The 24,459-nt window shown below is 35.3% G+C and overlaps 1 protein-coding gene across 1 annotated transcript; it reads right to left on the bottom strand.

Annotated features, from left to right (window-relative positions):
• Window positions 1-861: 861 nt before the first annotated feature.
• On the bottom strand, window positions 862-3,080 carry LOC141668209 (cytochrome P450 72A15-like). The gene is made up of 5 exons (XM_074474985.1): window positions 2,700-3,080; window positions 2,402-2,619; window positions 2,060-2,307; window positions 1,607-1,970; window positions 862-1,523 (listed from the first exon to the last, which is right to left on the bottom strand). Exons 1-5 carry the CDS (start codon window positions 2,974-2,976, stop codon window positions 1,104-1,106), a joined length of 1,527 nt encoding a protein of 508 aa, XP_074331086.1. The 5' UTR covers window positions 2,977-3,080; the 3' UTR covers window positions 862-1,103.
• Between the last annotated feature and the right edge of the window lie 21,379 nt (window positions 3,081-24,459).

Here is a 24,459-nt window from a genome sequence, read left to right as displayed (position 1 = left end):
AACCGACATTCGGTCGAGCATGGCTAAATTTAACTACCGGCGGTCGAATTTATTGTTAAATTCGACCATGCTAAATACCACCGGACTTTTATACAACCGATTGCGGTCGTATTTAGCCGCACCCTTAATTTCAACCAAAATCGGTTGAATTTGACTTCGGTTGTATTTACGTATTTGTATTTAACCTTATTTTCTTGTAGTGGCAATAGTATATCCATTAAAGATCAGGGAGGGAGAGAAGGAAACTATAAAAGAGCCTATTATATTTGTTGAGATGTACAAGAAGAAGATAAGTAAAGATCTTGAGGTGGCTAAGCTCTGGCTAAAGAAAAACTATTACAAGAGCAAGACAAGCTGCAGATGACACCCAATAGCACAGACGAAATTTTCGCTTAAGCTATGATCATTTAATCATGTGGTTTTTGAGTTAATACCAAAACTAACCATTCTCATTTTTGTTTATTTTGTTGTCTTGTATGAAAAATTTATGGCATGTTCAATTTACAAACAAATCCTGTCAATTTTTTTTGAGAAATTTTACATTAGGTACTTACTGGTTGGCCTAACCCATGTGGGCCCCATTTTTTTTTTCAAATTCTAAGTGCAGGGTAACATACATAGTGTGATATTATATACTTACTTTGATGTTAACTTTGATTGCTATTGTAACACAAATGTCAATGTTGTATCAGGGCAAAATGGATGTTACCTTAGGAGTCTAACTTGAAAAAAACCAACATAATTTTTATGTTACCTTAGGGCTTTAACTGGTTATGGTAACATTTTTTTGGCCTGTGTAACATTTTCTTGTTGTTGCTATAAGCCATTTATGGATGGCGTAGTGTAATGAGAGAATAGTAATTCATGACACGTAACGTGTGACCCTCGCATTTATATATATATATATAGTATTATTTATTATTAAAAATGACACAGATATCCGCACTCATAAGTCGTAACACACTAAACAGTTGACTGGCATTTATAACCACCAGTTGACGTACATGTCTGAGGAAAATGGTACATTATTGGACGAAAATGGTAACGGAAGGAAAATGGTAATTAGATACAAGTGCATAGTAGCACTGGGTTGACCTTCCAAGCTAGGCAAATTTTCGTACAAGAAGTTTCATTCCATGAAGAGGAGTAAGGAGGAAAGAATGTTTGGGAGCATGCAAATACGAAGGAGAAAGCTCAAAGCTGAAGCCTTGTAGCAGGGTTGCTATGACAGTTTTATGAATAACCACTGCCATACTTTGTCCTGTACATTTTCTAGGACCTCCTGTGAAAGTTAGTAATTGCATCTTTGAGTTGAAAACTCCTTCGGCAAATCTTTCAGGATTAAATTGTGTCGCGTCTTTTCCCCAGATATCAGGGTCATGATGCATCAAAGTTATCGGTATGGTGACTTGTATCCAGGCCGGTAGAACCATGTCTCCTAACTTCGTTTCTCTGGAAATAGAGCGATGAAAAATACCCGTTGGGGGATATAACCTCAGGGCTTCATACATGATCATTGTAACCTGTAATCATTAAAATTCTACATTTGATATGCTAACTATTAATGTTTGGTTTCAAGAATTAGAGCATGCGAAGAAGTACTTACAATTTTGAGTTGGTGTAGTCCCTCCATATTGGGCTTTTTATCCCCAAAAACCTTGAAAACCTCTTGCCTTGCTCTTTCTTGCCATTCGGGGTGTTTGGCCAGAAGATACATCATCCATATTTGTGACCTTGTTGTAGATTCCGGCCCAACGAAGTGAAAACTTCTGCACTCTTCGATCACATCGTGAAGACTAACTCCGCTTGCTTCATCTTGATATGCTTCCAACATTAAACTCAATATATCACCTTTATTACTCGCTCCATTTTTCATTTCTCCCAGTCTCCTAGTCACTATTTTCTTCACTAAACTTTGAGTTTCGTTATGAGCTGCTTTCATAATCTTCACCTCTTGAAATGGTAAATGCCTGCCATTTGTTTTACGATAATTAAGACTTACTAAATTCTGACGGCATTAAATTGATGGTAGACAGACTACTTGAATTGCATTACTTACCACCATCCGGGAAAGAACATGAACTTTGCTAGTTTGCCTGATTGTTGGTTAACAGTAATCCGGAGTTGGTATATCTTCTTTGTTTCTTCACTAATCTCGCCTGTTACAACTGTTTTGCACATCACGTAATTTAATAAAGTTTCTATTTCAGGCATCATATCCATCTCGACTGATTCCTTTGAAGCTAGTGCCATGTTCCACTTTGCCATCATTTCCAAACAGCTTTCAACGATTGACGGGACCATGTTCTTTCCAAGTAATTAAACAGATTTGAAAAACAAGATGATTAATACCAAATCAGTTTATTGACGTGTGTAAAAATTAAGAACAGAAACCAATCACCTTTAATTTGTCCATATGAAAACTAGGGTTGAGAATCTTCTTATGTTTGGTCCATGTGTTACCATCACTACTGAAGAGTCCACCTGCAAGCACCTCACCCATTTTATCATTTTTCGGCTTTCGGAATTCGTTTGGTCTGGATAGAATTTCCTTGACTAGCACTGGATCCATTATGGTCAATCTAAGTTTCGTGCCAAACCAGATGAAAAACTTTTTACCTAAACATCAATTTTGCATAATATTCAGATACTTAAATTATATATTTATAAGAATCAGCAGTTTGTGTGTAAATTGATACCGTATTTCTGGGCCATAAGGCGTTGATATGGTAGAATGCGGGGTGTGATATCGTCTGAGAGTTCCATAGGCTTGGATGTGAGTTGTCTCCTCATGGCGACAACATCTTTTGCATCTCCAAAGATGATCCTATATGGATTTCCCTTTAAACCCAGCTCCCTCAGCCTTTTTTCGATGTTCTTTGGCCTAAACCAATATCTGTTTGCTAGTTTGATTGTGTATCTTAGAATAACAAGAGCAATTACCGAGATTACAGTAAAAGCAATTTTAGCATCCATTTTTCCTCAGTTTAAAGTTGTGTTTAGGCATAGAAACTAAGCTGTAGACACCCCTGGTTTTATAGACATGATATCAGCTAGAGCAATTGCTTCATTATTTCTTCCTCTATTCGTTGTCTGCTAGGTATGAATCAGATAACCACATATTTAATTAATTTGTCAAACATCAATTATCATGAACTAGTCTACATCCATGTAACTTGCACACCACTAGTAGTTATTCTGACTTCTAATTTGGACAAAGTGGGTAGGTAATATATCTATTATAATATTTAATGCTCCATCATGATGTGAATTTGATAATGTGTTTATGATAAATCTTGTCTGTATGTGGCCTGGTTCTGTAAACTGGATTATCGAAACATCACTTTTATTTTAAATTCAATAATATATTTGGGTTTTATATTTAATATTAATATTTAATTTCTTGTTTTAATTAATGGTAAGCTGCAATGTTTTTGACGAAGGCATTGTACAGGAAATTGATTTGATAGTACTTTAAGTTTAGATTATGATCTTTATATTGATTTATATATTGTTTTAATGGATTTATGCCACAATCGGGTTGTTAATAAATGTTTAAGTATGTTTCTGTAAATACTTTAAGTTATCTGCTTTGTCATTAACTAGGTCTATTATATTAGATTAATAAATAATTACTATGTTCATAAATGAGTTACAGTCCAATTTATAGTATCTGTGTATTAATTAATTAATTAAGTTAAGTACTAGGTTGCATGTTGGATGCACCGGTCTTGTTAACTATGTTAATATGTATTGCATTCTTATATAAAATCATGTTAGTATAGTATTATTTATGTTGTATTCGGCGAGTCAAGCCACTGATCTTAATAGTCGAGTTCACAATATTAATTTGTCTAACATCTTTATCAAATAATAAACTTACGAGGAATATATTAAATAATTTTCACAAAATATTTGTCTAATTAATAAACATCTAAAATATTTTATTTATATATTATAATAGGTTGGGTGCCGGGAATTTAGAGCATCGCGTGTGGATTTTGTTAGTATTAGAGTTTGTAATATTCTAGGTACGGATTCTGTCCCCTTTTATTCAGCGCTACTCCTCTTGTCCATTATATATATTTGATTCATTCCGTTCTACTTTCTGTTCATTCCGTTAATATTTACTTTGACCGTTTTAACTTCCGAAAATTATTTTAAAATTTGATTTTGAAAACTTAAATATTTGTTTACGCGGTTTTCAAAAATTATTTATGACACCCACCTGCTTTGGAAATTTGTATCATTTGTCTCAGGTGAGTTTTAAATTTTGCGAGAATATTTATTTTGAACCCTTAGTGTGATTTAGGGTATACCGAGTTAACCAGCTGTAGGGGTACTACAGCCATGTCATTGCGGCACCAGTGACATGACACTTCCGTGACAGTGTGATTGGTCACGGCGTATCCTTCTGTTAGCTCTTGGGAGGAGTTTTTGCGCATTTGATATTTGTTTCAGGATACGTGGGTGCACCCAGAGTTTGATTTGTGATTTAATTTATGGTGACGTTGTATATGCCGTACACGTTATCCATTTTGTTGCACGCATGAGGTACCCTATGATGTGTGTATTTGTATCTGTTCTGATCTCGGTATGAAATATCCTAACCCCTCGTTGCTTCAGCCTTACTTATTTTTAAAATTGTTATTCTATTGTAAACTGCAGATTATTTATTTTGATTCTCTTGTTTTATAAATTGTATTCCAAATCCGTACTGGGCGTTTGGCTCATGCCGTATTCTTTTTCTGGCAGGTGTTTAGGGGGACCTGGGACTGTGTGATGGAGAGTTACCCCTTTTATTGATTAGGATTTCGGACTTTATCAGTATTTATATTTAATTATTTATTTGGAGAATTCAGAATCAATATTATTGGTTTAGACATTTTGGAGATTTAATATTATTTTATAAATTTTAGATTGTTGAATTATTGTTAGAAATATATTAGTGCTCTGTTTGCAGGTTTATGGATTTTTAGTAATATCTCCCTTCTATTTTAAGAAGGAGGTGTTACAGAGATGGTATCAGAGCTTAGGTTCTTTCTTGTAGAAAACCTACTTAGGTTGACCTGTGAGTTTGGGTAGACGATAGGATGGGTATTCTATTTAATTTCGTTTCATTCTGCTTTATCATTTGAAATCTGTTTATAACTGCTTCATCATATTTATTCTCGTAATCTTCATTCGTTCGCTATCTTATATTGTAGATGCCTCCTAGACGTGATCCTTTTCATATTGACCCCGTTCAGCTTACTGAGATGATAGGGCAAGTAGTGGCTCAGGCTGTACAGCAGGCTTTGGCAAACCAAGGAAATCAGAATGGAGAGGGAAATCAGAATGGAGAAGGAAATCAGAATGGAGAGGGAAATCAAAATGGACACGGAAATCAGAATGGCAATGGTAATCAGAATCAGAATGGTCAGGGCCATCAGCTGGAGCCGTTTGTATGGTTGGAGAGGTTTGTGAAGCAGAAACCCGACTCTTTTAGTGCAGCACCGACTCCCATTGATGCTGAAAATTGGATTGTTCATCTCGAGAAGATTTTTGATGCACTGGGTTGTGATGAGATTCAGAAGGTCAGGTTAGCTGTGTATAAGTTGGAGGGCGATGCTCAGAGGTGGTGGAGAGGAGTGAAAGCTACTAAAGGGGAGCAGTATGCAGAGGCTTTGGAATGGCAGGGATTCAAGGAAGTATTCTATGAGCAGTACTTCTCTAATGCTGATAGGGAGGCTTATTTGAGGGAGTTTCATTCTATTATGCAGCACCAGGATGAGAGCATTACTGATTATATGGCGAGATTTATAAGGCTGGCTGGATTTGCTGGGACAGTTGCAGGGACTGCTGCGCAGCAGGCTGATAAATTTAAATGGGGGTTGAAGTCTCATCTGAGGGGTTCCATAATTTCTTTTAAATTTGATAATGTGGCAGAGGCGGCTGATGCAGCAAAGGATGTTGAGAAGGAGCGCATAGATTTCAGGACTTCCAGGTCTAACAGTGGTAGTAAGAGGACTAGGGATGATCAGGGTTTTGCACAGGGTAGACAGTGGTATGGAGGTCAGAATGGTCAGCAGGGACAGTGGCGCGGACAGAATCAGAATAGGGGTGGTCAGTCATTCCACGGCCGGAATCAGTATGTTGGTCAGAATCAGAATCAGCAGTTTCAGCGACAAAAGCAGCCTAAACAGTGGAAGAATCGTCAGCAGGGACAGAGCCGTTACTCAGTATATGGGGGAAACCCCAATATGATTCCAGTGGCTCCTTGTGCTACATGTGGTGGACATCATCCAGGTAGAGCTTGTTACAGACAGACTGGGGCTTGTTTCTTGTGTGGTAGCTTGTCCCATAGGGCAAAGGATTGCACAGTGTCACGCAACCCTGGTGGAGGAGGAGCTGGTGGTGGTAGTGGCAGTGGAAGTCAACAGAATCCTACAGCCAGAGTGTTTGCATTGACTGCAAATCAAGCAGCAGCTAATTCAGGTACCGTTTCAGGAACACTTCTTGTTGGTAGACGTGATGCTTATGTGTTATTTGATACTGGTTCAACCCATTCTGTTGTGTCTTTATCGTTTGTCCGTCATCTTGACGTTGCACCTTCATTATTATATCCTCATATGTCTATTTCTACCCCGATGGGGAATTCTGTTGTTATTTCTGATGTGTATCGAGAGTGTCTGATAGCTGTTGGAGATAGAAATTATAAGGTTAACTTGCTTCCGATGGAGATGCATGACTTTGATGTTATCTTGGGTATGGATTGGTTGAGTGAACATCGTGCCACAATTGATTGTCAAGGAAAAAGGGTGATCTTTGGGGATGCAGATAAACCAGAATTTGTATACCAAGGGTCTCAGCCGAAGGGGGATGTTAAGTTAATTTCTGCTCTAAAGGCGAGTAAATTGTTGTCTAAGGGCTGTGATGGCTACCTTGCTTTCGTGAAGGATACATCGAAGGATGAACCTCGCATCGAGAATTATCCAGTTGTGAAGGAGTATGAAGATGTGTTCCCCGACGAGCTACCAGGTTTGCCACCACATAGAGAGGTGGAGTTTACTATTGAACTTGTTCCAGGTGCCGAGCCTATTTCCAAGGCGCCTTACCGTATGGCACCACTTGAGTTGCAAGAATTGAAGGAGCAGTTGCAAGAGTTGTTGGATAGGGGATTTATTAGGCCAAGTGTGTCTCCTTGGGGCGCTCCTGTGTTATTTGTGAAGAAGAAGGATGGTTCCATGAGGTTGTGCATTGACTACAGGGAGTTGAATAAGGTGACTATCAGAAACAGGTATCCTTTGCCACGCATTGATGACTTGTTTGATCAGTTACAAGGGGCGAAGTACTTTTCGAAGATAGATTTGAGATCTGGCTACCATCAGTTACGAGTTAGGGAGGAAGATATTCCGAAGACTGCATTTCGCACTCGTTATGGTCATTATGAGTTTCTCGTGATGTCCTTTGGGTTGACGAATGCACCAGCGGTATTTATGGATTTGATGAATCGGGTCTTTCATGATTATCTGGATAAATTCGTGGTGGTCTTCATCGATGATATCTTGATATACTCTAGGAGCAGAGAGGAGCATGAGGAGCATTTACGTACTGTACTTGAAATTTTGAGGGAGAGGAAGTTGTTTGCGAAATTTTCCAAGTGTGAATTCTGGTTGGAGGAAGTGGCATTCTTGGGGCATGTTGTATCTAGTAGGGGCATTGAGTTGGATCCTGCGAAAGTCGAGGCTATTACTAATTGGCCCAGACCTAGCAATGTGACGGAGGTAAGGAGTTTCTTGGGTTTGGCAGGCTACTATAGGCGTTTTGTGGAAGGTTTCTCTTCCATCGCTTTACCATTGACTCAGCTAATGAGGAAGGGAATTAAGTTCGAGTGGAATGATGATCGTGAGAAGAGCTTTCAAGAGTTAAAGAAGAGGTTGGTGTCAGCTCCAATACTTGTGTTGCCATCAGGGAGTGGAGGTTTTCAGGTGTATAGTGATGCTTCTAAGAGAGGATTGGGATGTGTTCTTATGCAACATGGGAAAGTGATTTCTTACGCTTCTAGGCAGCTTAAACCATATGAGGTGAATTATCCTACCCATGACTTGGAGTTAGCAGCAGTGGTCTTTGCTTTGAAGATCTGGAGACACTATCTTTATGGAGAGACTTGTGACATCTTTACTGATCACAAGAGTCTCAAATACATCTTTACTCGGAAGGAGCTTAACATGAGGCAGCGGAGGTGGCTTGAACTTCTTAAGGATTATGATGTAAATATTCAGTACCATCCGGGGAAGGCGAATGTAGTGGCAGATGCTCTTAGTAGGAAGAACTTGGGGAGTGTTGCATCTCTCATTACTCAGCCGCACCTTATTTCAGATTTGGAGCGCTTGGGTGTTGAGTTGTATGTTAGAGGATCAAGTGGTAGCATTGCAAATTTGAAAGTGGAACCGAATCTTATTTCAAGGGTTAAGGAAGCTCAGAAGAGTGATACAGGTTTGGAAGCTATTAGATCCGAGGTGGCAGGTGGAAAGCAAACACAATTTCATGTCGATGATGAGGGTGTGATGTGGTTGGGTAGTAAATTGTGCGTGCCCGCAGACCCGACGATTCGTGAGGAAATTTTGAAGGAGGCTCATAGTTCTTCATTCTCTATCCATCCAGGTTCCACCAAGATGTATGGGGATTTGAAGAAGCACTTTTGGTGGAGTGGAATGAAGGGAGATATAGCAGAATTTGTGGGAAAATGTCTTACATGTCAACAAGTGAAGATAGACCATCAGAGGCCTAGTGGATTGTTGCAGCAGCTAGATATTCCAGTTTGGAAGTGGGAAAACATTACTATGGATTTTGTGACTCATTTGCCGAGGACCTTCAAGAAGAACGATGTCATATGGGTGGTGGTTGATAGACTTACTAAGTCCGCTCACTTCTTGCCTATTAGAGAGACTACTCCTATTCATGAGTTGGCAGAGATTTTTCAGCGAGATATTGTTAGGCTTCATGGTGTGCCTGTGTCGATAGTTTCTGACAGAGATACGAGGTTTACATCGCGTTTTTGGAAGGGATTCCAGCAAGCTTGGGGTACGAGGCTTAATTTCAGTACAACTTATTATCCGCAGACCGATGGACAGTCAGAGAGGACGATTCAGACATTGGAGGATATGTTGAGGGCTTGCGCGTTAGAGTGGACAGGTGATTGGGACAAGTACCTGTATCTGGTTGAGTTTGCGTACAATAATAGTTGGTACGCGAGTATTGGTATGCCACCATTTGAGGCTTTGTATGGTAGGAGGTGTAGGGCATCATCTTGTTGGGATGAAGTTGGTGAGAGAGTCATCGAAGGGCCGGAGTTAGTTAGAATTACTAATGAGAAGGTAGAGAAAGTTAAAGAAAGTCTGAAGGAAGCTCGATCTCGTCAAAAGAGTTACGCGGACCAACATAGGAAGTTTGGGGGATTTGAGCCAGGTGATCATGTGTTCTTAAAGGTGTCGCCTTGTAAGGGTGTGAAGCGTTTTGGTATGAAAGGAAAACTTAGTCCGAGATATATTGGCTCTTTTGACGTTATGGAGAAAGTAGGGGAAGTATCTTATAGAGTTGTGTTGCCACCACAACTATCTCATGTGCATAATGTGTTTCATGTGTCGGTTTTGAGGGGCTACAAATATCATCCATTACATGTAGTTCAGTATCCATTACATAAGATTAGAGAGGATCTTTCTTGTGAGGAGGAAGCTGAGGCTATCTTAGCTCGAGAGGAGCGAGTTTTGAGAAAGAACACCATTCCGTTTGTGAAAGTTTTGTGGAAAAATCATTCGGAAAGAGAGGCTACTTGGGAATTAGAAGAATCTATTCGTGAGAAATATCAGCATTTGTTCGATTCAGGTACGAGTTTTAGTTTCGTTTGATTCCGGGGACGGAATCCTTTTTAAGGGGGTATATATGTAATATTCGTGAATTTTAGGTAATAATAATAATAATAATAATAATAATAATAATAATAATAATAAGATTGAGATTAATATGAGAATAAGTGATTTTGTTTTTGCTAATTAGAAAAGAAAATAAATTTGTTTAGTTATTTATTAAAGTTCTAATTATAAAAGACATAGGATATTTAGTGTTGGGCCCTATATATTAGCATTCTTCGTCATTGTTTAAGTACGGAGGCAAAAAAAAAAACCTAAAACGAGGCTGCGGAGTGAGAAAGAAACGGAGAGCCGGAGAGAGAGCAAGAGCGCAGAGCAATTGCTTCATTATTTCTTCCTCTATTCGTTGTCTGGTAGGTATGAATCAGATAACCACATATTTAATTAATTTGTCAAACATCAATTATCATGAACTAGTCTACATCCATGTAACTTGCACACCACTAGTAGTTATTCTGACTTCTAATTTGGACAAAGTGGGTAGGTAATATATCTATTATAATTGATTTAATGCTCCATCATGATGTGAATTTGATAATGTGTTTATGATAAATCTTGTCTATATGTGGCCTGGTTCTGTAAACTGGATTATCGAAACATCACTTTTATTTTAAATTCAATAATATATTTGGGTTTTATATTTAATATTAATATTTAATTTCTTGTTTTAATTAATGGTAAGCTGCAATGTTTTTGACGAAGGCATTGTACAGGAAATTGATTTGATAGTACTTTAAGTTTAGATTATGATCTTTATATTGATTTATATATTGTTTTAATGGATTTATGCCACAATCGGGTTGTTAATAAATGTTTAAGTATGTCTCTATAAATACTTTAAGTTATCTGCTTTGTCATTAACTAGGTCTATTATATTAGATTAATAAATAATTACTATGTTCATAAATGAGTTACAGTCCAATTTATAGTATCTGTGTATTAATTAATTAATTAAGTTAAGTACTAGGTTGCATGTTGGATGCACCGGTCTTGTTAACTATGTTAATATGTATTGCATTCTTATATAAAATCATGTTAGTATAGTATTATTTATGTTGTATTCGGCGAGTCAAGCCACTGATCTTAATAGTCGAGTTCACAATATTAATTTGTCTAACATCTTTATCAAATAATAAACTTACGAGGAATATATTAAATAATTTTCACAAAATATTTGTCTAATTAATAAACATCTAAAATATTTTATTTATATATTATAATAGGTTGGGTGCCGGGAATTTAGAGCATCGCGTGTGGATTTTGTTAGTATTAGAGTTTGTAATATTCGAGGTACGGATTCTGTCCCCTTTTATTCAGCGCTACTCCTCTTGTCCATTATATATATTTGATTCATTCCGTTCTACTTTCTGTTCATTCCGTTAATATTTACTTTGACCGTTTTAACTTCCGAAAATTATTTTAAAATTTGATTTTGAAAACTTAAATATTTGTTTACGCGGTTTTCAAAAATTATTTATGACACCCACCTGCTTTGGAAATTTGTATCATTTGTCTCAGGTGAGTTTTAAATTTTGCGAGAATATTTATTTTGAACCCTTAGTGTGATTTAGGGTATACCGAGTTAACCAGCTGTAGGGGTACTACAGCCATGTCATTGCGGCACCAGTGACATGACACTTCCGTGACAGTGTGATTGGTCACGGCGTATCCTTCTGTTAGCTCTTGGGAGGAGCTTTTGCGCATTTGATATTTGTTTCAGGATACGTGGGTGCAGCCAGAGTTTGATTTGTGATTTGATTTATGGTGACGTTGTATATGCCGTACACGTTATCCATTTTGTTGCACGCATTAGGTACCCTATGATGTGTGTATTTGTATCTGTTCTGATCTCGGTATGAAATATCCTAACCCCTCGTTGCTTCAGCCTTACTTATTTTTAAAATTGTTATTCTATTGTAAACTGCAGATTATTTATTTTGATTCTCTTGTTTTATAAATTGTATTCCAAATCCGTACTGGGCGTTTGGCTCATGCCGTATTCTTTTTCTGGCAGGTGTTTAGGGGGACCTGGGACTGTGTGATGGAGAGTTACCCCTTTTATTGATTAGGATTTCGGACTTTATCAGTATTTATATTTAATTATTTATTTGGAGAATTCAGAATCAATATTATTGGTTTAGACATTTTGGAGATTTAATATTATTTTATAAATTTTAGATTGTTGAATTATTGTTAGAAATATATTAGTGCTCTGTTTGCAGGTTTATGGATTTTTAGTAATATCTCGCTTCTATTTTAAGAAGGAGGTGTTACATTAATGCTTTCAAAAAATTAAATTCTTTTATCTATATTTTTATTTTGATATTAAATAGGGGGACGAGTTGCTCACCAAACACCAAATACAATCATGTTGTGTGCCTTTGTTTGAAAACAACGGGACCTGCCTTGTCATTTTATTTGCAGAAGTGGAAACCACTTTAATTTTTTTAATTACTTACCTATTCAGCGTAGCCTGTCCTGAGATCAAACATTTCATGATAAAGAGGGGATCGTAAATATTAAACTTTTAGGAGAACATTTTTACTATGCATATGAAGAAAAGGAGAAAAAAATTTTAAATGATATAAAATAAATTTTAGGGACACATTTTTAATTATATTCTATATATAATTAGAGCAAGGGAATTTTGTTGGTATGATTTGGTGATCATGGCTAAAGTAATAATTTATTTTGGAAAAAAAAACCAAGCTAGACAGGAGAGTGCATGTGCCTATACATATGTATATAAACTTAAAACTAATATGAAAAAATATATTATAATTTTAAGTCTTTTTAAATATTTGATTAATAATTATTCTTTTAATTATATCCTATATATAATTAGAGTAACAGAGTTTTGATGGTATCAAATATAATTAAGAATATTTTTTAACTGTATTAAATATACTTAAAAAATATCCTAATTTGAGAGTCACTTTGCAAAAATAAACGAGATTGAAATATATTTTTAATTATACTTTTAAAAGTATAATTAGCATTTATTATTTATAATTGTAATAAGAAAATTAAAAATGTTATTAATTTGGAGATAATTTAGAAAAAATTGTGAATAGAATTTAAAATATCAGTTTACAATTTTTGCAAGAAAATGAAAAATATTTACATTTAATATAATACATTTAGAACGGCTAAAATATCGCGCGTGTGTGTATTTTTCTGTGTATATATATATTTGAAGATTTTAAATTTAGAAAAATATGAAATTTCATTAAAATATGTATATAACAATAAAAATAACAATCTGTTAATATTAAAAATGTGTATAAATATAATTTCACAATTTTTACGAATAATTTTTTTATAAAAAATTATTCCAATATTTAAAAATTATACATAATATTAATAAAATTTCTCGTGCATTGCAGGGGATGAATGAAGCTAGTATTTATTAAGTTCACTTAAAAAAAGATTTATATGGCACTTAGTTGTATCAAACATAAATAACATCAATATATTATTTCTTTATCATATTTTCAAATTATTGTCAAGCACAATTCTTTTTTTTTTACTTAGATGTTTATATATATCTCAGGGCTGAGGTCGGCCCTCATAGGATAATAAGTTAAAAGTTTATTTATACTCTCTCCACCCCAATGGTAGTGAATTGCAATATTTTATGTTTATAAAAATCATTAATTTAATGACATACTTCCTCTTATATCCATCAAAATAGCATGATATGGACTCTTATTTAACTAGAACAAAGAATTTGCATCCATTTAATGTATGACGAATTCATCATGTAAAAAATGCCTTGTTGTATCAAAATGTGTCATGCTACCTGCTTTTCGAAATTATGTGTCAAAAGTTATCACAAAATTGTCCGCTACGAAACTATTTATCACAAAATATGACGCAATTGCCTTTTCAAAATTGTGACAAAACAATCTATCATAAGTATAATAATAATTATTATTTTTAAAGTTCCAGTTATGCTAAATTATTCTTGACTCATATATATTATACTATAATAACCCAAATATGATATAATTTTATGTGGATGGGTCTACATGCCAATTCATCAACTGGGTCTCAATTTTATGTGACGTGCCATTGGCAACCACTTGACAAGTGGTGATGATTTGAGATAAATGCACAAATTCCTACCAAGTGGCATTTTCGACCTGAGCAATTCTCACCAACCTATTTGGTAGAAATTGACCCCTTTTCCTACCACATTATAGCCATTTCCTACCAAATGCATGGTAGTGTTATAACCTAATTTCTGCCGACCTCGACTTCGTCCAGAGAAGTAGACTTCGGCCTGCAAAGAGAAGAATGCGAGGGATGATCTCCCTGATTCACCTCTGATGTGAGAATAAGTTAATCGGTTAAGAATGGGTAATTTAGAATACGAGAGAGTACTGATGTCTGTGTGTGTAAACTGAACCTCTCTTTCTGTATATATCCCCGAATTAAGTTAACGTCTCTGTCCACTACATCCGGCCCGTTCCATTTATGGGGATAGTGGACGTTATGGACAGGAGACTTCGTCGTCTTCATTACTGGGTTGCTTCAGATCTCCATTTTATGGGCCGACCATCTTTCGGCCCCCTAGTTACCTGCAGAAAGGAAACAATAATGAGTGAGCCGAATGCTCAGTACGAATAAAATCTAACCAAATGATAAAAGATAGATATGAATAGATTGTGTCTTTCCAACACAGAGATTAGAACTGAAAATGACAGAAAGGTCAACAATGTAGTTTCGAAATAATTTATCAATATTCATAGAATCAGTAGGACAACAATTTAAAGCAATCGGCTAACAAAGAATTATAAACTAAAGCTGAATAGCAATTAAGGTGGTTACAAATATGCGTCTCTTACACAAACTATACTCGCTAAACTCCAATCACCAGCGAAGTATAGGACAATAGTTCATTCCTCGGTAATCCAGAAGAAGAAATAAGGAATGCAAAATACATTCCAATAAGTCGGTGTTCTGCACCTGCGTCCATATAATGCTTCAAAAGGAGCCATACCAATGCTCGCCTGCCAACTATTGTTGTACGCAAATTCAACCAACGGTAAATACTCATCCCAATTTCCAAACCATTCTAGTGCATAAGCTCGTAACATATCCTCCAAAGTCTGAATCGTCCGCTTTGACTATCCATCAGACTACGGATGAAATGCTGTACTATAATTCAATGTGGTTCCCCATGCTTTTTGAAATCCCTGCCAAAATTTTGAAGTAAATCTCGGATCTCTATCAGAAATAATAAAAACTGGAATATCATGAAGTCTAACAATCTCATCCCTGTATGCTAGTGCTAAACTCTCCAAAGAGATGTTCCCACGAATCGGTAAAAGTGAGCAGATTTAGTAAACCTATCCAAAATCACCCATATCGCATCATTCTTCCTCAAAGTTTTCGGCAACACAATAACAAAATCCATGCAAATATTCTCCCATTTCCATGTATGCAATTCCAATGACTGTAATAATCCACTTGGTCTCTGATGTTCAATCTTCACCTGTTGACAAGTCAAACCTTTTAAAACGAACTCAGCTATATCAGGCTTCATACCACTCCACCAAAAGTGTTCTTTCACATCATGTTACATCTTCGTCTCACCTGGATGAATTGAGAATGGAGATCGATGGGCTCCCTCCAATAATTGCTCCTTAAGTTGCTTATTATCAGGCACACACAATCGGTTACCCTTCCAAATTACACCATGTTCGTCAACACGAATTTCTGGTTGCTTTCCTGATTCCATGCTCTGTATAAGATAGCATATGTCACCATCACCATCCCGAGCTGCCTTTATCCTAGAGATAAGACTAGGCTCGACATGCATACTTGCTAATATACCATCTGTGCCTTCACGATAAAACTCCAAGCCAAATCTTTCAATCTCATGCTGAAGAGGTCGTTGATATGTCATTAATGCTGCCAGATTTCCAGAATTCTTCCTACTCAATGCGTCTGCAACCTTGTTAGCTTTTCAGGGTGATACTGAATACTCACGTCGTAGTCTTTCAAAAGTTCAATCCATCGCCTTTGTCTCATATTAATCTCCTTCTGTGTAAAGATATACTTCAAGCTTTTGTGGTCGGTAAAGATCTCACACTTATCACTATACAAGTAGTGCCTCCATATCTTCAATGCAAATATAACAGCAGCAAGCTCCAAGTCATGTGTCAGATAGTTTACCTCATAAGGCTTCTGTTGCCTCGAAGCATAGGCAATCACCTTTCCATGTTGCATCAGTACACATTCAAGTCCCTTCTTTGAAGCATCACTATAAATCACATAACAACCCATTCCAGATGGTAGTGTCCACATTGATATGTCACAAGTCTCTTCTTCAACTCTAGAAAGCTAGCCTCACATTCCTCGGTCCATATGAACTTGTTTCTTTTACGAGTCAATTGTGTCAATGGCATGGCAATAGTCGAGAAACCCTCAACAAAGCGACAATAATAACCAGCAAGTCCCAAGAAACTCCTCACCTCAGTCACAGTGCTAGGTCTTGACCAATCAGTAATAGCCACAACCTTAGCTGGATCCACTTTAATTCCATCTGCTGATACAATATGTCCCAAAAAGGCAACCTGATCAAGCCAAAATTCACGCTTCTTGTACTTTACAAACAACCTATTTTTCTAAATATCTCCGATACAACTCGTAGATGCTCCTCATACTCTTCTTTAGACTTCGAATACACAAAAATATCATTGATGAATACAATCACAAACTTGTCGAGAAAATCTTTGAATACCCTGTTCATCAAGTCCATGAAAACTACTGGTGCATTTGTCAACCCAAAAGACATGACAAGATACTCGTGATGCCCATAACGACTCCTAAATACAGTATTCGGAATATCTCTTTCCTTCACTCTCAACTGATGGTAGCCGGAACGCAGATCAATCTTTGAAAAATATTTTGCTCCTTGCAACTGATCAAATAAGTCATCGATCCTCGGCAATGGATACTTATTCTTCACCGTGATTCTGTTCAACTCCCGATAATCAATACAGAGCCTCATCGAACCATCCTTCTTCTTCACAAATAAGACAGGTGCACCCCAAGGTGAAACACTAGGCCTGATGAAACCTTTCTCAAGAAGTTCCTGCAGTTGTTCCTTTAACTCTTGCAATTCCAATGAACCCATGCGATACGGAGCCTTAGAAATCGGTTGCGTACCGGAAAACAGGTTAATAGAAAATTCCACCTCTCTTTGTGGTGGTAGTCCATCCAAGTTCTCTGGAAACACATCTGGAAACTCACAAACTACATTGACATCCACAAGTTCAGGCGATTCCATAAAAGAATCAATCACATGAGCTAAATATCCTTTACAACCATGTGTAAGCATCCTCTTGGCCTTGATGGCCGAAATAAATTTCCCCAAACCACTAGGCGTAGAACCCTGGAACTCAAACTCGGGTGAATTTGGATCACCAAAAATTATTTTCTTCCTTTGACAATCAATAGTGACCTTATGCCGCTCTAACCAATCCATACCCAAGATGACATCAAAATCTTGTATTGGAATAGGTAAAAGATCCACAAATAATTTCCTATCATCAACTATGACTACACAATCATGGTACAGAGAGTTCACATATGTATTTACCCCAATAGGGTTACCAACAGAAATTTCTGATGAAAGTGTAGTTGGTGCAATGCATAAATGTTTAACATATGATATAGAGACAAATGAGTGTGTAGCACCAGTGTCAAATAAGACCGTAGTATTCCTATTGCCAATAAAAAATGTTCCTGTAATGGTACCTGGGGTATTTGCAGCATCCTTTGTGGTAGTAGAAAAGACACGTCACTAGTCTTCTGATTATTTCTCCCATTCTGATCGTTCTGGTCCCCAGACTTCTTCAGTGGCTGCTTGCAATCTCGAATAGTATGGCCCTTCTAGCCGCAGTTGAAGCAGGATCTAGTAATCCAATAACAAACACCACCGTGCATCTTCCCGCAGTGCTCACAAGATTTCCTCCATTCTGATTTCTAGCTTGAGTCCCTGACTTGTTCTGCTGGTTACCTTGACTTCCATTTCTCTGCTGAAAACTGCGAGTGTTGTACCTCTGTTCGTTCGGTTTAAATTTTTATGCAGATTCGTCATTTTTCTGAAACTTAGAGGAATCATCATCTCTCTTTCTTTTCTGATTCTGCATGTCTCGCTGTTTACGAATATCAGTCTGATAAAGTTCTTGGTCTCTGGAACTGTCCAGTAAACTATCCATCGTAGTGTAGCGATTAACTATGATATGGTTACGAATAGAAGTCTTCAAGGCCCACTTGAATTTCATGATCTTATCCTCCTCAGTACCAGCAACAGATCGAGCGTACCCAGCCAATCTCTGAAATCTGACCTGAAAGTCCGCCACAGACTCATCTTCTTTTTGAGCTATACTCTGATATTCTCGAGCATACTCCTCACGAATACTGGCAGGAAAGTACCGCTGATCAAACTGTGCCTTGAACACATCCTAAGTGATAGTATTCTCATATCCAGCTGCGTGAGAAGTCACCACTGACTTTCACCAAATGCTAGCATCCCCCTCAAGACGTTATATAGCAAAACAGGCCTTTTCCTGCTCAGAACAATTTAAAACCCGAAATATTTTTTCCATGTGATCAATCCATGCTTCAGCATCCATCGGGGTCTTAGCTTCCTTAAAAAAATTAGGCCTTTGCTTCATGAATCGATCGAACATAGTCTGAGCTTCCTGATTCTACCCATTATTATTACCACGAGAATTCTGTTATTGTCGGGCTGCAACTTCCTGCACCATGTCCATAAAAGTAGCTCGATCCATCACAATTTGATGATGGGCATTTCCAGCATTATTCTGACTTGCACTTCCTCGCGCCATCCTGTAAAACTTTTCTATAAGTGCAAAAATAACACACAGAAGTAATACGATATTCAAATAAAGAATCGATTTTTTTTACCCATGCGAAGTCAACCCAAAACTCACAGGTCAATGCCCAAAAGACAGTCTACAGAATCTATAACCTAGCTCGGGTACCAACACTGTAACACCCTATTTTTATAACAATAAAGCTAAACGATATAAATAAGTCTAAATTATATTAAACTGCAATGGTGTAGCAAAACCGAATAACATAATCAAATCCATGGCTTAAAACTCCAACAATAATAATAGGAATAGGATATAATATCCACTAAAAGAAGTTTTCGAATTTATTAAATCTACTAAATTGAATCTCAACTAAACACTGGGTGACACTCATCACTCTGCCCATTTTACCCCCTAGTTACCGGCAGAAAGGAAACAATAATGAGTGAGTCGAATGCTCAGTACGAATAAAATCTAACCAAATGATAAAATATAAATATGAATAGATTGTGTCTTACCAACACAGAGATTAGAACTGGAAATGACAGAAAGGTTAACAATGTAGTTTCGAAACAATTTATCAATATTCATAGAATCAGTAGGATAACAATTTAAAGCAATCGGCTAACAAAGAATTATAAAGTAAGGCAGAATAGAAATTAAGGTGGGTACAAATATGGGTCTCTTACACAAACTATACTCGCTAAACTCCAATCACCGGCGAAGTATAGGATAATAGTTCCTTCCACGGTAATCCAGAAGAAGAAATAAGGAATGCAAAATATAATCCAACAATACTATGGCGATCATGATCTAATCACATCTCATACCCCAGAGACGCGCTCGTATACTCATCCACCGATACGAGTTGGTGCCTAGTTCACCTTTACTCCGAACTCCATGTGAACATTGTCCGTGATTAACCCACACAGATCGGTCTAAGAGCCCAACAAATAGGTGACAAAGGTCGCTTGACTCATTGCACGAAACGAAACAAAGTAAAATAATGTCGCAAGAAAAATGCGAAATAACAATGTAAACGAGTCAAAGCAAAAATAAATCCAAGAATAAGGAAGCTGAAATGAAAATGAGAATGCGTACAAATAGGTACACATTGAGTATAATAAGCTCATAATTTTAGAAAATGAATCAACAATAAATTAACGAATATTTTATTATTTAAAACGAGATAAAAATAAGGAATTCGTACCGTATGATATAGATTAGACAAATTCCAAAGTATCCAAAAAGTCCGCTAAAATGTCGGTACGCACTACTCTTTATTCAAATCTAGGGAACAATTAAATAATTAAAAATTAATACACAAACATATACTTTAGTACTAATTAAATGCAAAAATAAATTATGAATTTATGCACACCTAACATTAATGAGCCTGGTTCGAATTCAAATTATATATTAATAACATCATGATAGTCACAGTATTGACAAAATAATATGATATAATAATACGAAGAACCCGTGACCTACTAACTGGGCAAACATATTAACTCATAAAATAATCAATTCTGAGGAATCTAAATCCCAACACTATGAATCCGATTATTATCAAGGGTTGGCTTAGTTGGTTAAAGAGATGATAAGTATCTTCTTGGTCACAGGTTCGAATCCCACGGGAGGAGAATTTATGATAATGCCTTCTGAGTCAGAGCATGTCGCTTAAATGCGGTTTACTTTGGTTCACGTGGTTTGCAGGCTATTACGTGAGCCCGTAGGGTTTACCCAGTGCGCACCGAAAGGTAGCGGCTGCGGGTTACCTACGATAAAAAAAATTTAAGCTAAGTAGTACATATAGTAAACAATTATGTACTCCCAATCTAACCGAAGCAAGCTACTAAAATAAATATCTTTCTAAACATGTACAAGTTACATGCTTACCAGGTTATTTGAAAATAAAATAGTTTTAGTAGAATAAAATTTAAATAAATGGTTAAACAAACTTTTAATATTGCAGTAAAATAATCGGTACGTAACGAGGCATAACCATAATTGTAATAATTTCATAAATTAATACTATAAAATATAATAGCACGTAATTCGAATACAATTTTACACTTTATTTACCAATTAATGGCGATAAAAATTAGTATAACGAGTATAACATCAGTTTTATAAGACCCTGTAAACATGAATATACTTAAAAAAAATGAAATAGTTCTCCAATCACATAAACGCATGCATAAAATAATTCATTAATCAAATAAGGCACTTTGATGAAACAAACAGGTTAGGCACCACTAACAAAATAGTAAGTAAGAAAATTGTTTAAAACTAGTACACTACCTTATAAAATATCAAATTCAAATGCTAATATAACAATTGAAATTTTATGCTTTATAAATCTATTTTCAGGAGTACAATAATTTATAAATTATAATAAATAATTAGCATGTGCATCACCTTTAACACAAATTCAAAACTAGCCGATCGTTCGAATTACATGCATAACGATTTAGTACCAAATTAACGGCAAAATAAAAAAAATAGTAAAAGAAAAATGATGTGGGCATCCTATAAATAAATACTAAGCAAGAATGACCACCACGTATATGTAAAAATGATTAAATATAAATATTCAAAAGATAGTTTAACCAAAAGAGTAGATTTAGAGCTTACAATTTTCAGTAAATCGTTCCCAAAATAAGAACTTGGATTTAGCACGCCAACGAAAATAGATGAAGTGCTGAAATATATATAGAGGAATTAATTAAATCAATATTTTAGATTTAAAAATAAAATACAATTATAAATTGATATAATATTAGTAGTATACGTAACCGTGCATACCTTTAGTTATTCAAGTAATTTAACTAGTTGAATGCTCACATCTATAACTCAGGGCCAGCTAACCTTGTCTCTGTATTAATATAATTTAATAACATAGACATATACATCTATCATTTGAAGACATTGTGAATCAGTGAATATAACTAAATAACTCAATATTTGCACCTGAGCTCCCTCGTTGTACACCCTATTACAGTGAATACCTTATATGTATCTAATAGCTTGTATTTATAAGTCTACACAGATCAGTATAACCCGCCTTAAAGAAATCAAAAACTACAAGTAAGCCTAATGACTCTATTTCCTAGAATTTGATTATAAACATAAAACAAAATTATGCATAATTTAATACATAACTAATATAAATAAGTATTAGTAATTTAATAATTAGATAAATATATCAGGGTATTAAAGAGTGCGATGTGCCTATACATATGTATATAAATTTAAAATTAATATAAAAAAATATATTATAATTTTAAGTCATTTTAAATGTATGATTAATTATTATTATTTTTAATATATCCTATATAAAATTAGAGTAACAAAGTTTTGATGGTATCAAATATAATTAAGAATATTTTTTAACTATATCAAATATAGTTAAAAAATATTTTAATTTGAGAATCATTATGCAAAAATAAACGAGATTGAAATATATTTCTAATTATACTTTTTAAAGTATAACTATCAATTATTCTTTATAATTGTATTAAGAAAATTAAAAATGTTATTAATTTGGAGATAATTTAGAAAATATTGTGAAGTATAATTTGTAATATCAGTGTACAATTTTTGCGAGAAAATGAAAAATATTTACATATAATATAATACATTTAGAAAGGTTAAAATATTGTATGTGTGCGTTTCTGTGTATTGATATATATTTGAAGAATTTAAATTTAGAAAAATATGAAATTTCATTAAAATATGTATATAATAATAAAATAACAAAATGTTAATATTAAAAAATGTGTATAAATATAATTCAAATTTTTTACGAATAAATTTTCTATAAAAAATTATTCGAATATTTAAAAATTATACATAATATTAATAAAATTACTTTCCCGTGCATTGCACGGGATAAATGAAGCTAGTATTTATTAAGTTCACTTAAAAAAAGATTTATTTGGCACTTAGTTGTATCAAACATAAATAACATCAGTATATTATTTCTTATCATTTTTTCAATTTATTGTCAAGCACAATTTTTTTTACTTTGATGTATATATATGTGAGGGTCGAGGTCGGCCTGACCGAAAGGATAATAAGTTAAACGTTTATTTATACTCTCCACCCCGATTGTAGTGAATTTTAATTTTTTATGTTTATAAAAATCATTAATTTAATGACATACTTCCTCATATCCATCAAAATGGCATGATATGGACTCTTATTCAACTAGAACAAAGAATTTGCATCCATTTAATGTATGACGAATTCATTATGCAAAAAATGCCTTGTTGTATCAAAATGTGTCATGCTGACCTGCTTTTCGAAATTATACTATAATAACCGAAATAGGGTATAATTTGCTTTTGCAAGCCAGGTGGATGCGTTTACATGCCAATTCATCAACTGGGTCTCAATTTTATGTGACGTGGGAGCTCAAATGGCAGGTGACATGGATTTCCATGTGACACGCCACATTGGCAACCACTTGGCAAGTGGAAGACATTTGAGATAAATGCACCAATTCCTACCAATTGGCATTTCCGACCTGAGCAATTCCCACAAGTTATTGGTAGAAATTAACCCCTTTTCCTACCAGATTATGGCCATTTCCTACAAAATGCATGGTATTGTTATAACCTAATTTCTGCCGACATCGTTTTCGTCCAGAGAAGTAGACTTCGGCCTGCAAAGAGAAGAATGTGAGGGATGATCTCCCCAATTCACCTCCGGTGTGAGAATACGTTAATCGGTTTTTAAGAATGGGTAATTTAGAAAACGAGAGAATATTAATATTTATGTGTGTGAAAACTGAACCTCTCTTTGTGTATATATCCCCGAATTGAGTTAACGTCTCTGCCCACTACATCCGGCCCGTTCCACTTTTTGGGGATAGTGGACGTTATGGACAGGATACTTCGTAGTCTTCATTACCGGGTGGCTCCAGATCTCCATGTTATGGGCCGACCATCTTTCGGCCCGCGTCACACCGACTCCGCTTTGGCATAAGCTGAAACATGGGCCTAATGTAGTGGCCCTCCAACATGTAGGAAATGGTCATTTTTCTCATAGCGTTGGAATATTTTTTTTGTTTGGTTTGGTTATCCCCATTTATGACCGTCAGATTTTTTTAATCAACTGATCAGTACCGTTAGATTCAAATACTAAAAAAATATAAACTAATCAAACTCCTAGGTTCGAACTCGCCAACAACAAATATTTATATTACTATTTATACACTACCCATGATTCAGGTTCGAAGCCTGCCAATAACAAATATTTATATTAATATTTATAAATATACTATTAAGTTAATGATCCAATTTTTTTTTATTATAATTTTAAATAATATAAAATTATTAATGAAAACCCGTGCATCACACGGGTTGTAAAGCTAGTTCGTAATAACAACACATACTAGCAGAATGTGTCAAATCTAAACCATGCATACTAGTGTATAAGCAAACTTGTAAATCATAAATCCCGATTCTTAATAGATAATCATCACAATTGGTATTCCAACTAGTCAAAGTTACAATAAATGTCATTATATATAAATAATCTAAAATTATTATTATATGAAATAAAAGTAGTTATATGCTACTTATTGATATCCTATATATTCAGGAAATAATATTATTATAATTTGAATAATTTTATATAATTGTTTCAATTTGGAGGGAATAAAATTATGGATATTTGTGTCTTTA

This window comes from Apium graveolens, chromosome 6 (assembly GCF_009905375.1).
Source record: "Apium graveolens cultivar Ventura chromosome 6, ASM990537v1, whole genome shotgun sequence".
Classification (NCBI taxonomy): domain Eukaryota; kingdom Viridiplantae; phylum Streptophyta; class Magnoliopsida; order Apiales; family Apiaceae; genus Apium; species Apium graveolens.
Note: the sequence above shows the minus strand (reverse complement) of the source record. Positions and strands in the feature narration are given on the sequence as shown.

Excerpts from the sequence above, each read along its gene's own strand:
- LOC141668209 (XM_074474985.1), bottom strand. The coding sequence starts at position 2,976 with ATGGATGCTAAAATTGCTTTTACTGTAATCTCGGTAATTGCTCTTGTT. Across the intron at positions 1,971-2,059 it reads ATGTTCTTTCCCGGATGGTG|GCATTTACCATTTCAAGAGG; the intron begins GTAAGTAATGCA and ends AACAAATGGCAG. Across the intron at positions 1,524-1,606 it reads GACTACACCAACTCAAAATT|GTTACAATGATCATGTATGA; the intron begins GTAAGTACTTCT and ends TAATGATTACAG.